At 40.4% G+C, this 14353-nt stretch overlaps 1 protein-coding gene across 20 annotated transcripts in view; it reads left to right on the top strand.

Annotated features, from left to right (window-relative positions):
* Window positions 1-14353, top strand: part of atg4b (autophagy related 4B cysteine peptidase) — a 122585-nt gene that overhangs the window by 2405 nt on the left and 105827 nt on the right. For 17 of the 20 annotated variants that reach the window (XR_015427596.1, XR_015427589.1, XR_015427593.1 and 14 more), the window contains exon 2: window positions 4298-4468. Coding sequence is in view for 6 of the 20 variants with exons in the window: in XM_087145304.1 (XP_087001430.1) it covers window positions 4298-4468 (171 nt within the window). In the remaining 14 variants the exon portion in view is untranslated. Of the gene's footprint in view, window positions 1-3871; window positions 4000-4051; window positions 4075-4297; window positions 4469-14353 lie in introns of those variants that run through there. The other 3 variants (XR_015427587.1, XR_015427585.1, XR_015427586.1) reach the window with 3 other exon arrangements.

The following is a 14353-nucleotide window of genomic DNA, read 5'->3' as shown; positions in this document are numbered from 1 at the left end:
AACAAGGTCCTTAGTATGTTGCAAAGAAATTTAAAGCAGTATTTGAGAATGGCGAAAAAACACTTTTTCGTCCACACCTGAAGTACGCTTCAGGAGTTTGTGATCCTTTCAAAGCTAAATGCATCAATAAGCTTGAGATGGTTCAACGATGTGCAGCACTCTTTATTAACAACTACTGTACAGTACCGGTATAGTAGAGAGGTTCGTGTGAATATGATCACAAACCTTGAGTGGAATACACTAAAACAGCATGGGGGATTGAGACTTAAACTGACTTTGTGCCACTCTGTCCTCTCCTGTGGCTCTACATGGATTCATGGAATCTGCTACCATGTAGTGAAGAAGAAGATCATGTTGCCCCAATACGTGTACCTGATCGCTAGTCTCACTCAGACTCTGGGAACTTGGCCTTCATACACATTTAAGGTCAGAACGCTGTGGGCTTGATTATTTCCGGGGTTGAATTGATCATGTTATGCCCCAACTATACTTCCAGATCTGTAAGGTTTACACAAACCTTCCAGATACATACATGTATACATTGTACAAACTCGCATATCACAGTTTGGGCTGATTTGATCATGCCAACTTAGGGGCCATTCAAAAGTTTTGATGTTTTTAAATTTCTTTTTTGTTTTCAAATTGGTTTGACACACCCACCCACCCCAATTTCGATTGAAAAAAAAAATGATATGGAGGAAGTCCAGTAAATTGGCCCCAGTCTGGGGCTAATTAAGTCCCAGCCACAATTTTTTTTCTCTGCGGTACACATCTGTGCAAGAAAAATTAACCAATCATATTGCATGTTTTGCATTTTGGATGCAAGCTATTGCCACCCGTGTGTCCTACATACGTGTATATGTCATACATGTATGTACATGAACACCGTGTATACATGTATGTACACAATACATGTGTGTACATGTAGAGTACATGTACATGTACCATGAAGGTGAATCTCGGCCACAGCCTTCACAACCCTCCTCACAAGACTTCAGCGCAATACTGAATTTTTTTCTTTCTACATGTACTGACTTCAAGTATGCCGTTATGAAGACTATGAGGCTTACACATGTTCATGTAGGTACCCATAATACTACATGTGCAGTAGTGTGTTTCCAACTGCCACTGCTACATTAACAGTACAAATTTTATGGATGCATACTGAGGCAATCAAAAGAAATACACCTGTAATTGACACAACTTACCATGAAGACAGTCAAGACAGGAAGAGGTCATGGATCAGTGTTAAAACTTTCTAACAGACCTGTACAGAAGCAGCAAAAGTTCGGATTCAGATCATTGCACGAAAAATTGATGGATGCATAAGCCTCATTGCAAATACTGCACAAGTGATTGTGTACAATGGTAGAAAGGCATTGTGGGAAGGAAAAAGGGGAGGTGCAAATCATCTGTGCAGTATTTCTGATAAGGCTTATAGAGCAAGGATTTGGTAAATAGTTGTGACTCAAAGGACCATCTGGGTTGACATGTTGTCAGTCATCAGAAATTGGATTTATTTACAAACTACTGATTCATTTCCAGTGGCCCAAAAATTTCAAAAGGGTTTAATTCTCAGAATTAAATCTTCTGAATGGTGTTTTCACTCTTTGCACATTATAAGACGTTTTGATTGCCCCACTCATATTTGGATATGTTCTGTTGGCAAAGCATTGATCTCTATTATAAATACTGTCTTGAAATTAATGCAGCCATTAGATTGCTCCTTCATCCCTCCATTGAGATTTAAATAAAGATTGAATGTTGGTGTGAAAGGAAGTGGTCTTCATCAATCATAAAATTGTCAAACTGTACAAATATTTGCATCCCTTAGGAAGATGGGTTGGATGAAGGAAAAGCTTTGTATAACAGTCAAGCAGATACCTGTTTAACGTTGTATTCGTAACTGGTATGCAACCCACCCAAACATACATTTTTGACTCCATGTGAATGCAGAAAAAAAATTTTATCCACCCAAAGTTTATTCAGGCTGAAACATTTAACCATGAGTTGTGCATGTACAATGAATTTCCCAAATTGCTGGCCAAAACAGCAAAGCACAAACAGTGATGTGGTGCTGCCGGTACACGTATGGTAAGTTGCACCCAGAACTTTATGATACATTATTATGAATGGGAAAAAATGTAATTTGATTGTTTTTTTTCCATGGACAATGTGTATAGGGCTTTGTCAAATATCTGAATATTCGATTGATTATCGAATATTCAAATCTTATTTTCTGAATTTGAATATTCAAATGCAAAATTCATTAAAAGGAAGGGATGAGAAAAATTGCAAAATGGAGGCTTGTTTCAAGATTGAAATGAAAAGTGACAGAAATCCCACGGTTATTCATTGAGACATTTAAAAGGTACAGAAATTTTCAACAGGGTAAGAAGCATTGTTCGTCTCTTAACTCTTGTTAAATTGTGGCTGGAGATACATGTACATGTACTCCTAAATGGGAGAAGCTATTATGGTGGTTATAGTGTATCATTGTGTGCACTATTATAACTGATTTTGTACACGTACATGTATGTGTGTGGTTTGAATCATCAACAATGTGCTGGTCAGTACGACTGAATATTTGAATATTCTATCAAATTGAAGGTTGAATATTGGAATGATGAATTATTCAAATTGACTAAGCACTAGATTTGTACTGCAGAGAAACAAATCATGTCCTAGGCCAGACTGTTCCAATGATAGTGCTATGTACAGTTGGGCTGCCCCTGCCCTAACTGTGGTAGGCAGTTTCTAAAAAAAATTCTCAACCTTTTCCAGGTTTATACAGCTCAAACCTGACATACATGTACTGTACATTTACAAGTACATGTGATTCATCCAAAATATACCAACCTGGCATCAAAACTCATTTCTGCAAGCACGAGTTGTTAATATGAATGACAGGGAAGTACATGTACCTTAGATGAATATTGACATTATTTGATGAAATCACATGGTAACAAGTGACTTGATATTGAAGGTGCACCCTTCAAAGCCCTGTAAATTTTCTGAATAACATATCCGAGTAGGTTTAAACCTTGTAGATACCCACTTCGGGAAGTGGTGTAGATGAAAGTTTAAATCATGTAAATTGTAATGAGGATGTGAGTAGGTGACAAATAAAGAGTTTTATTTGTACACCTAAAATTTGAAAAAAATTATCTACATGTAATTTCTGAGAGTATCAACCTTTCCAACGGTTTGGATTACATTGGCGTATGATGCATTACATGTATTTGGGTGTTTTGGAGGGTCTTTAGGGGAAAGCAGAAATAAATTTATGATTCAAGTACCATATCAATTCGCCTGTAAGATACTTCAGCTGTCAAATTTCTTTAATCCTCAACATGGGCCCCATTTCTTTCTATGCAAATCTGTGCTCCCTGCAACATGTCTGCCATAGCACAGGACCACTGACCTTTTTACATTTTCAAAACATCCATTTTTAAAAAGATTAAATGTTCTCAAATTCAACAAGAAATATATATGTGATGTTGACCCCTTTGCTTGGTAATGATACACTCAGAAATAAGATTATTTTTGTGTAGATGGTAGGGGGTTAAATGGTTGATTATTTGTTTCAAATTTTATGCGTGCAAGTAAAACTCCTTTTTAACTTTCATTCAATCCGACGCACACACCCATGAGCAACAGACGTCTATTTCCCAAATCCAAACTTCCGTTGTTCATTGAAGCATGAAATGTGAACCATGAAACTGGTATCAATCAAAGCAGAACTACATGTACACCCTTCACTACTATGTACAGGTTTTACTAATTTTTGAAACTTGGTCATACATGTGTGTTATTTTATGCTAATTTTTCTGGGAGTCTACTTTTTTCTGATACACCCTGTATTTTCAAGACGTTTTCAAGCGGTATCTGCTGCTTTACCTGACCCGGACTGGCCAGCCGACCCCAGCAAGCTCGGTGGTCGAGTGTTAAGACGTCTGCACTAGTAAGCAGGAGGTCGTGGGTTCAAGTCCCACCCGAGTAAGCTTGTGACTTTCTTTTTGCAAGCTCTCGGACAAGCACTGAGCATACAGTGTTTATTAATATATACTTTGGGTAAGAGCAAACCCCGTCATATAAACACTCTGTATTGTTAAAGACGTTGCTCAAACTTGCCCCATGATACATGTATGATGATGTGGTGTGATGTTCCATAGTGAGGATGACATGGACTTTTGTCACCTGGTCGTGTGATTGTCCTGTGCCTATAAATTCAAGATGGAGATGTATGTACGTTTACATTCGTGTGATTAAGTACTTTAGTTTAATTTTTTTGCAGCGTGTGTCACCTATGAAAGTGGCATGGTCTCGATAGAAGACTTTCCTCATGACAAAGGTCCAGTTTGGATAATGGGAAGGAAATATGATATCAACAGGCATCGGCAAGAGGCCAAGAGAGATGTACATTCCAGACTCTGGATGACCTACCGCAGGGGATTTGCTAATATAGGTATGTGGCTAATGGCATGTTCTTCATGAAATGGACCAAAATGCATTTTCGGCTGTCATTTTTCAAAATTTCTAAAAGAGTGACTTTGATAATGTTAAATACAAATTAGCACCTTCAGATTTATGAAAATGATCATATGGGGATAATTAGGCATAATACATGTATGTACTTGTGGTTGACATTTGGTTGGCTACCAGTGCAAATCAAATGGAGTTGAATTCATTTAAAGTTTTACGTCAAAGTGTTTGCACCAGAGGACTTGATTTCAAAACTTCTCTTAACAAGAAGGAGAATTCAGTATATTTTTCGATTGATGTATTTTAAAGCACCTAAGAAATAACTTTATAAAAAATATAAGCCAAAGCACAAGCACAAAATTGACGGAAAATGATGAGAAATGTTTGGCTTTCTTCAGTCTCTTACCGCTTATAATCACTCTCACTATACCAACATATTTGCCAGGTCTTGTATATTTCGACCACCAAAAATGATCTTTAAGTTTGGCTGCATCAAAAATTTATAATGAGTACAATATGTTCGTTGTGAACATCATGTTTGACAGAGTTTTGATCACGTTCAATAATTTTGACAGAAATAGCATGACGTTCGAGAATGCCGAAAATGCTGTCACATGTAGTGCTTGAAAATTCCATGCACGATTTTCATTTCGCTGGTTATATTGGAGATAACGCCGCTGAAAATAAAATTAAAATTAACAACTCTGAGCATTAGATTTTCATCATGAATCGTATTTTATGTCTTGAACGTTTTTTTTTTGCGAACGTTATTCAGAATGATGGATTTTCTTATGAGAGAAATTGTTCCAAAGAGAAAAATCACAGAGCGTCGCCATTCCATGGAGGGGTTCATGAATATTGAATTAAAAAGAGGATGCACTGTCTGGATTGATGTCAAAGGTCAAACAGGCCACGATGTAGCAAAATGTTTCTCTAACGTCACCGCGAAAGATTGATGGAAGCCGCAAAATCGCCACAATCGGTATTTTGGACTGCGGTTTTCGGGAACATACTTGAAGAAAATGTGATCGGTCCAGTCGTAAAAGGAGGATGGTTTGACGGTGCTTTTTTGCACTCTTTTTTAAAGCTTGTGTTGTACATCGATATATGGATTTTACTCACTTTTTGCAGTTGATTTTTTTGACACTAATGACAGAATCGAATGAGATTTGGGACCCGATTATTTGTGAGAGGTACTTTTTAATTTCGTGATTATGGTTTTAATATGTGTAAATATTATCACCTTTCACCACATATAAATCTCTGTAAAATAACCTTGGGAATTACTCCTCAGTAAATTCTATTGGCTCGGATTTTAACAGGGAGCTTATGTCCCTCAAAATTGCTAACGTTTGAGACTTTAATTAATTAGCTCCAATTAAGTTGAAAGGTTGACGCGACCATCATTGTTCCAGGTATCAGCCATGACTTCCCTCGTCACATCAAACATTGGAAATTAATTCACTGCTGTTCACTTCAGGAAAAATGAACCCCCACAGTTGAACATTATCTAATGGTCCAGATTTTGACTAATACATGAACAGTTATGTGTAATACATGAAGTTTAGTTTAGTTTAATTTATTTCCATGTTTTGAATAAAATATTCACATTAATGTAATATCAAAATAACAGAAATAAAATGAGGATTCCTGATAAAAAGCAAATACATGTAGTTGTACAAGATCTGGAACCTGTTTCTATTTATTTAAATAATGGGCTATGATGTAAATAAGATCAGAAACACAATCAATTATCTATGTTTACATCAATAATCCTGTTTCATATTACTAAATACTAAATACTAATACTATACTAAATTAATGTATACGATAGTAACTTTAAGGGATAGAGTAAACTACTTGTACTCAACAAAGAATAAGGAAAAAGAAAAGGAACAGAATATTTAACAAACGATGACGGAACATTTGAGAAAGAAAAATTATGAAAAAAAGATAAAGGGGAAGTGGCCAGAGATATTGATATATTTTCAAAAGTACATGTCTGTTGAATGACCAAAGTGACAATAAGTTATTTGATTATCAGAATAATGTGATAACAGCAACGTTTTAAGGTACTTTTTGAAAAGTTGCAGTGACCCAAAAGTAGGCATTGGTTTGAGGTAGTTCTATGGAAGAGACCCTTGATTTCTGATAGTGGATAAATAAAAAGATGTTCGTGCTTTGTGGAGGTATAGATTTGCGTTTGACCTTGTGCAATGAGAATGAGAAAAAAATGAGTTTTTGTTTTGAGTAATGAGTATATAGTTAGAGGAAGATTTTTTGTTTCAATTTATACATCAGTACACCAAGGGGTATTTATTCTTATAAATCAATGACTGAAAAGGTTTTGTATTTACTAAACAACAGTGTAAAATGTTCTGTGGATCTAGAGTTATTACTCTTGATGTTATCTTCTTCATATTATACACTTTATTGATATAGGAGGGGTGTTACCCCATGCTAAAATATCATACTTAAGGTGAGGCAGGGACAAGGTACATGTGTTATAAATTGAGAATAAGATATCTAAAGGTAAGTCATGCTTTAGTCTTTTTAGGATGCCTTGGTTCCAAGAAAGCGATATGAGGACCTTTTGTTGCTTGCAGAAAAGTTTATTATCAATTAGTACACCTAATATTTTACAGGTATCAACTAGTCCTATTTGTGTATTATATACATAAAGTAAACAGTTCATACATTTGGTTTTGTTTAAGTTAATGGATAATTTATTACACTTAAACTCTTAGATTAGATTTTGCATTGTCACCGATTAATAGTGTCAATTGCCTTAGGTAAGTTTTTGCTGCATTGAAACACATTATTGTCATCCATAAATAAAATAAAGGAGAGTATACTTGACAAGTTACAGATATCATTAATGTAAATTTTTGGTTTTATTTTTTTTGGTGGTCTGAATACTACCTTTGACATTGCCATGCCATTATCTGTCAAAAACTTCAAAAACAAAACTGAATTGCTTGATGAGTGGCAGCCATTTTTGGAGACCACAATTACAGGCCACAAGGTGCCTTGGGTGAAAACCACACAGTAAAAGTCTACCTTATCACTGTAAAAGCATTTACGTGTAACAATCACTGATTAATTGCAATGAAATTTTTACCTTGATGACATAACTTTGACTCCTTAAATCTTCATAATAACACTCATATGCTCGAAACCGATTAATTTAACAGACAGTGTCTTTCCTTTAGTCGTGGAACAATGCTATGAGCTTAATGATAATACCATACAATTCTCAACTGCCCTCTTTTATTAAACTCTAACATTGAGCTTGTAGCCCAATAGGTTTTACCCATGCAGTATTTAAATCCCCATCACTGAACCTTTGAAGCATTGCAATCTGATTAATGCCCAAACTAAAGTCTTCATGCAGACCTTAGGTCAACTGCTAGGATGATGATAGTGCTCCTAACAATTCTCGAACTCAATACTTTGCTCAGCTTCACCTTGCATTTCTTCTAGTCACATAACAATAATGTGGCTTAATGATATGACAGTAATAGTACTCATAACAATTCTCGACTGGCTACTTTTCTAAGCTCTCACTTAGAGCTTGCTCAATCAGGGTATGACTTAAAAATTTTTCTGATTTGTTTATGTCTGATTTGAGGCCACCCATACATGTATTCAGCTGCAAGAAACAAGTGGACAGGCCAAAACAAAACGGCTTTAACTGACAAATGTTTGAAATTTACAGGAGGCCTGAATATTGTGGGGTTCATTGTACCCTGCACTCTGAATGGTGACTTGAAAATCAGCAATTAGTCTACATGTATCTGAACCTTCTTTTGATAAATGCACCCCATCAGCAAGAACAAACTGTGCTGGGATGCTGTGATCCCCAGGTGGGTTACAGGAGCTGTGTAGTCCAACTTATTTAACTGCCGTCTTGCCAATGAGTTACATGTAAGTAAGTTTCTGACCCCATCAAAGGCTCTTTGTGAGTTCTGTTTGAGCCACACCCAGTACACAACCCTCAGAAGAATTGCGGACCGCAAGTTATGCGACAGAGTGGAAGGAATAGCCGCAGTGTGCAAAAGCATTTTTTGATTGCCTCCCTGCAAGACCTACATGTATCATTGAATCGACTGATGTTATTTGAACCAAGATGGACAATCACCCACTGAGGTGATGCATGCATTTATAGGAGACACCGCAGGTGGTGGGGAAAGTCGTGGAGCACTGTTCCACCTTTCCCCAGCTAGAATACATGTATCTCGGTGCTGGTTGTGCCCAGGTCCAACGTTCCTGTAGCTGATGCCCTGACTTTGGCTCGGTGAATAAGGCTGTCCCCAAGGAGCCATTTCGGTTGCGGCCACTCTGCAAAGGTAATAGAAAGAGAACTTTTGTGGGTCTCATTTTACTGATTCAACTTGGGGCCGGTGTCCCCGCCCACTGAGGCCCTGACCCTAACTTACTTTGGCCTTGCATGATTTGATGCTTGAGGTATTCCCCTCTTATGTAGGATGTGAACGCACGACTAGGCCATCTGCCCATGTTTTGTATAACCTCTGCCGAAGCCCCATTCAGTGCTGCTGTGGCAGCCGCTACAATGCGAAAAGAGTGAGTTCCATATTGTTAGGCCACTAGACCAGCATGGCGCTATTTTTTGTGCAAGACTGCTGTGAACTGATAACGGGAGAGAGGTTGATTCAGTAAATTCAATGTCGATCAAGTGAGAACTCGTACATTGACCCCTCTTTGCCAGTGACGGTGCATTCTCCCACTCTTAAGAGCCCAAAGTACATGTAATCCAAAGGAAAGCAGCTGTGAGTAGCATTGCTGTGGTATTATGTGATTTGAATAAGTACATGCCATAGAGGAAGTATACACTCACCTGATGAATTTATACATAGCTAACTAAGATGCTGATTGGGTATTGGCTCCATTCATTACTTTACAGTTGAATGGATTTAATAGTGCAGTGTGTGTATATAAGGATGTGTCTCGTAATAAAAGGTTATTGAAGTTCTTGCACAGCCATTTTTTGTGTTTGTTCCATTCTTTTGGTTATTAGTTGCTTCTACATTATAACATTTTGGCTCCGCATCTGGAGGGTTTGCTGGCAAACTTCAACCTCCTCCTTTGTTGCAAAACCCTCGTAAACCTCCGGTGATATGGAAGCAGTGGATCAGTTTGTTCTGAACTGCAATTGGCGGTGATAATGATTTTAGTCCATCACGAAAGAAGGTCCTACTTCTACATTGTCTGGGTGTTGAAGGTCTGAGAATCTTATCTTCATTAGTGGGTTCTACTGACTCTCCTCCGGAAGGAACAGACCCATTTACCCACACCCTGCAAATCTTAGAGAACCGTTTTGAACCAATGCTTAACTTCGTTGCAGAACGTTATTGATTTCGACAATGTGCACAACAAGTCGGCGAGTTTATAGAAAGTTACATTGCTTCATGAAGTGATTCGGCTAAAACCTGTGACTTTGAATCTTTCATGGACCAAATGGTTAGGCATCAAATTGTAGAAAACACAAACAGCCCTAAAGTTCAAGAATGACTAGTTATGGAGGACTTGAATCTTCAGAAAGCAAAAGAGATTGCACAACGAGTTGAAAGCGCCATCCGGGAAGCAAGAACACTTTCTCAAGCGAACAATCCCTTGGTAAATACAATCACCAACCACACTTAAGCACGACCAAGCATGCTTAACTTTATTGGTTGTTACCCGGCCATCTGTCCAATCAGCGACATGATTACATTTGGCCTTGCCCTGTTAGATTAAGTATCCTCCCTCCCCCAGCAAAGGTGGTTTTCGGCCGACTAGCACCCGAAAAACGTATTGGGACAGGAGGAAATGAGGTACACACAGAAACGGAATTGCCACTTGGACATGACTATCTCCAGTGGGTTTTATTGAGTGTAAACTCTCATACACCAGTAAACTTCAGATCCAGTAATTACAATACAAGTTCCAATAATTACAAAACAGGTTATCAGAAACCTACAGATTTATTTGATCAAACATTTTGATTGTTCGACTTGACACAAATATATGTGTCATAAACATGACCTCTGCGAACAGCAATTGGTTAACTTAACAAAAAACTTTAAACAGATGAACTTTAGATTTACATTTGACTTACATATGTGATTAACACCATTAAAAGCAAGTGATTACGTGTCTCCAGCACTAACAAAGGAGGTTAAAAATGCCAGTTTTCTCTGACCAACAAAAATTAGGCAGCCCACCCCATCCCTCAGGCTACCAGGAGCACCCCAGCAGGGAAAACACCAGGGCTGGGGTAGGCCAGGACCCATTTACTCAAGAGAAAAACTGTAAAACAATTTCCTGAATCAGGAAATTGCCCATCCCCCCTCCCTGATTTAAGTATAGTAATATATATTTGTAGTTGAAAATTAAGCCCCTACGACTGCAACAAAGGTGGATAAAGGAGGGAGTGAGGGTTAACTGCAAAATACTCCATCGCCCAGTGCAAGTTGTTGCGAAAGGTCTCGTTGCCCAAGGCAGACAGGTGGACTCCGTCACGGTGGTACAGAGCATGTTGGGAAGCTGAGAGGTTGTGGGAATGAACACTTCTGTTTTGCGTTTCCCAATTCCATGCAGATTCTCTGAGTGAATCTGCTCAAGGCACGAACATTCTTTTTACCTGCATTTCGTTTCAACTCCCCAAAATAAAGGAGCCGTGGGAGAATATCAGACCAAATTATGCTTGTGTCGGGCAACATGTTACGTGTGGTCGGCAATCCCTCCTCTATCCGCTGCCTAATCTCCTTGACAGGAGTGGAAAACAAGTCATTTGTGCCTAAATGGATGAGTATAGAGTGTGGTACTGGGTGACTGCAGAGTTGCTGTCTTAAAAGTTGTAACTAGGGCCTCCAGTCGAGCACCTCGCAAGCTGCACCAGGTCAGCAAAACTGATAAGAAGTTAATGGGGACCCCTCAAAATGAATGAACAGAAGGCCCACACCGTGGGGCTGCAGGCATACGTATTGGGTCATTGCGTAAACTGGGCACAACGGGGATGACCCAGTCTTGTGAAAACGCAGGACTACGTACTTGCCTCTCTGGTCTGTTTTTTAGAATCTTAGGGTTACGGTCATAATTGAGTGGGCCTTATCTTCAAACTGAATATCATGTAAGGCCACTATGTGGGAACAATCACAAGATTTGGAAAGGCGGTAAATTCCCCTACCTGCAGGAAACCGAAAAAGGCCTCTTGAAAAGCTGCTTGAAAAAGAGTAGCTTCAAATTCTGAGGATGCTAGGCCCCTCACCATCTGGCAAAGCCTCAGCAGGAGGTCTTCTGTGACTGGGTAATGGATATCGGTTTTGTGGGATTCTCTGTGGAGGCTTTCCCTTAATTTGTGGACCAAGAAGGGGACCGTGGGGTCAGGCAACCTGTGCACCTAATGCACATAGGCCACCACTGCAAGGTATGTGCCAATAGCAGCAAGAGCAAAGCCAGCTAGCGAGATACAGGCAATGAACGAGACTATGTTATTTTCTGAAGCCGGCCAAGTTAATGGAAGCCCAGTTTGCTGCGAAAATGCTGGAATTGTGTAAGCCCCCTTTGATACGTTGTCCACGTACTCTTAGCCATTGATGCTGCGTGTAGACCCCTGACTTCTCTATCTATAGCGTCCAAAGAAATGCCAGGACTGGTAACCCTTCTACAGCTGCTGTCGGTGCGAGCTTGCCGAAGCGAGACATCTGTGAACGGGAAAGAGCATCTGCAATCTCGTTATGCACACCTGGGATATGCTGAGCTACCTGGGATATGCTGAGCTTTGAAAGCCACATTATCGCTGAGGCAGCACAATACAAAATAACAGACCAAGTGCATGATCGAGCTACATCGTGAAGTCTGCCTACAGAGGATGGCAACAATAGCCTCATTGTCAGAACAGATGATGACATGTCGATCTCGCAGGTTGTGGCCCAAAAGTGTTACGGCTACAACCACCGAAAAAAATTCTAGCCCAGCAATGGATGGTTTGGCGGCTTTGATATTAGGTAGCCAGTTGCCTGTGAACCACTGTAGAATCTCCCAAAACCAATCCCCCCCCACTGGCATCTGTAAAGAATTGCATGTTTGAGTCCAAAGCCCAATATTGGTCATCAATGATCCGGACTGCTGTTCGCACACCCATTCAAAAAAAATTGAAAAAGTTTCAAAAAGGGCCGTTACACAGGAAACCCCCATGGGAAGGGCCTTATTCACATAGATCTTGTCCTGGATTTTGATTCCCAACAGGCAGAAGTCATTGGGGTGAATGGGTAGGAGACAAAATGCTGATTTGATATCAGCCTTAGCAAGGAAAGAGCCCTTTCCTGCCTTCACAACAAGGTGCAGAGCATCGTCAAAAGTGCTATAGTGGACTGAGCAGTGTTCATCTATCACGACAAGTAATGAATTACTCTGAAAGAGCTGGGCTTTGCCTTGGGGACAAGACCATTGGGGGACATTCTAAGGTTGTCAAATGGAGGGGTGGAAAATGGGCCAGCCATACGTCCCGAAAGGACCTCTTTATCTAATTTCTCTAAGGCCGTTTGCGTGCGCTGCCTTACAGACTGCAAGGGGGTACGAGACCCACTAAACCTGAGACAAAAGCCCTTGGTGAAGCCATTGTGCAGTTTCTCTGCTTCAACCTTGGCAGGGTACTGCCCCAGTAAGGTCAATAAGGGGGAAAGCTTAATTGGTGTTTGAGCAAGACAGCATATACAAAGGCTGCCAAACCTACAGGCAGGATGCATTGCGCATCCTGCCTGTAGGTTTGACTGCTGGCACATTCTGAACTGCCTGTCGTATTCAATTCAACCCCAGCCAGGAAATCGCGCTGCAGGTGTTCTAATGATATGCATATACTTCAAAAGCCTCTTGACTCCTGTTTGGGTGTGCGCTTAAGAATATGGATGCATAAACAAGAAAAGCATTGGTCCAGGCAAGAATTGAGCTTATCTGAGCCTTTTTCTTTCTATCAATGACCTTTAGCTGCCCACTGTTATCCAATAGTGAATGTTAAGTTAGAAGTGGTACTGGTTGGGGATTTGCGATTGAGCAGCGTGTCAAGCTCCAAAAACTCATTTCTAAGTATTTTTTCCTTTGTACCAGTTTGCAGACCACCACCCAAGGGATCACATACGGATGTGAGGGGGCCCCCACCACCTAGTATATGTGAGGAAGAAACTGAAATCCCCTCAGATTCTTTGGTACTGGCCTGGTTGGTCTGAATGGTATTATGAAAAATACTGGGTTTTCGGTACCACCAAAGTAAGTACTGATGGGCCTATACTCAACCGGGGGTGACATTAGGGGATGACTGGCCTATGTTGGCATGACTGAGAGACCAGCAGCTGCGACGTGTGGTGCTGACAACTGGAGCACTGGCACTAGGTATGGTGTGGATTGTAGCCAAGAGACCTATGACAGCTCCTTAAGAAGGCTGGACGTTTCTTCCCAAGCTCGGTATACCGCCGAGGTGCTGAGCCGCGGGCTCAGTACCACCAAATCCCCACCAGGTTGGGGTACCGAGTTGGTAACTGCACTGACTGTAGAGTGAGTGAGTCCCAAAGAAGCCAACTGGCCAGCCTGGGGTGTTACCGATATGGCAGGCGATAGTCATGCCGAGGTATTGTCGACAGTGCCACATGTTGCCGCTGTGTCATGTGTTGCTGGATGCCGAAGGCGCTGGGAATCGGGGACAGCAAGAGTCTTGGCTGCCAGCGAGAACCGGAAGACCCAACGAGTATTTCCCAAGGCCCTGTACCGATGATGGCACCGCAGTGTTGGCACTTCACAGGGTCTGTGGTTGCGGCCCGCTGCGCTCCGCAGGACATGAAGATAATGTACATGTAATGCTGCAGGTAGCTCT

Source organism: Acanthaster planci, linkage group LG14, assembly GCF_054643075.1.
Source record: "Acanthaster planci isolate LZ-2023a linkage group LG14, COTS_SCS, whole genome shotgun sequence".
Lineage (NCBI taxonomy): Eukaryota > Metazoa > Echinodermata > Asteroidea > Valvatida > Acanthasteridae > Acanthaster > Acanthaster planci.
This window is presented reverse-complemented; position numbering and strand designations above follow the sequence as displayed.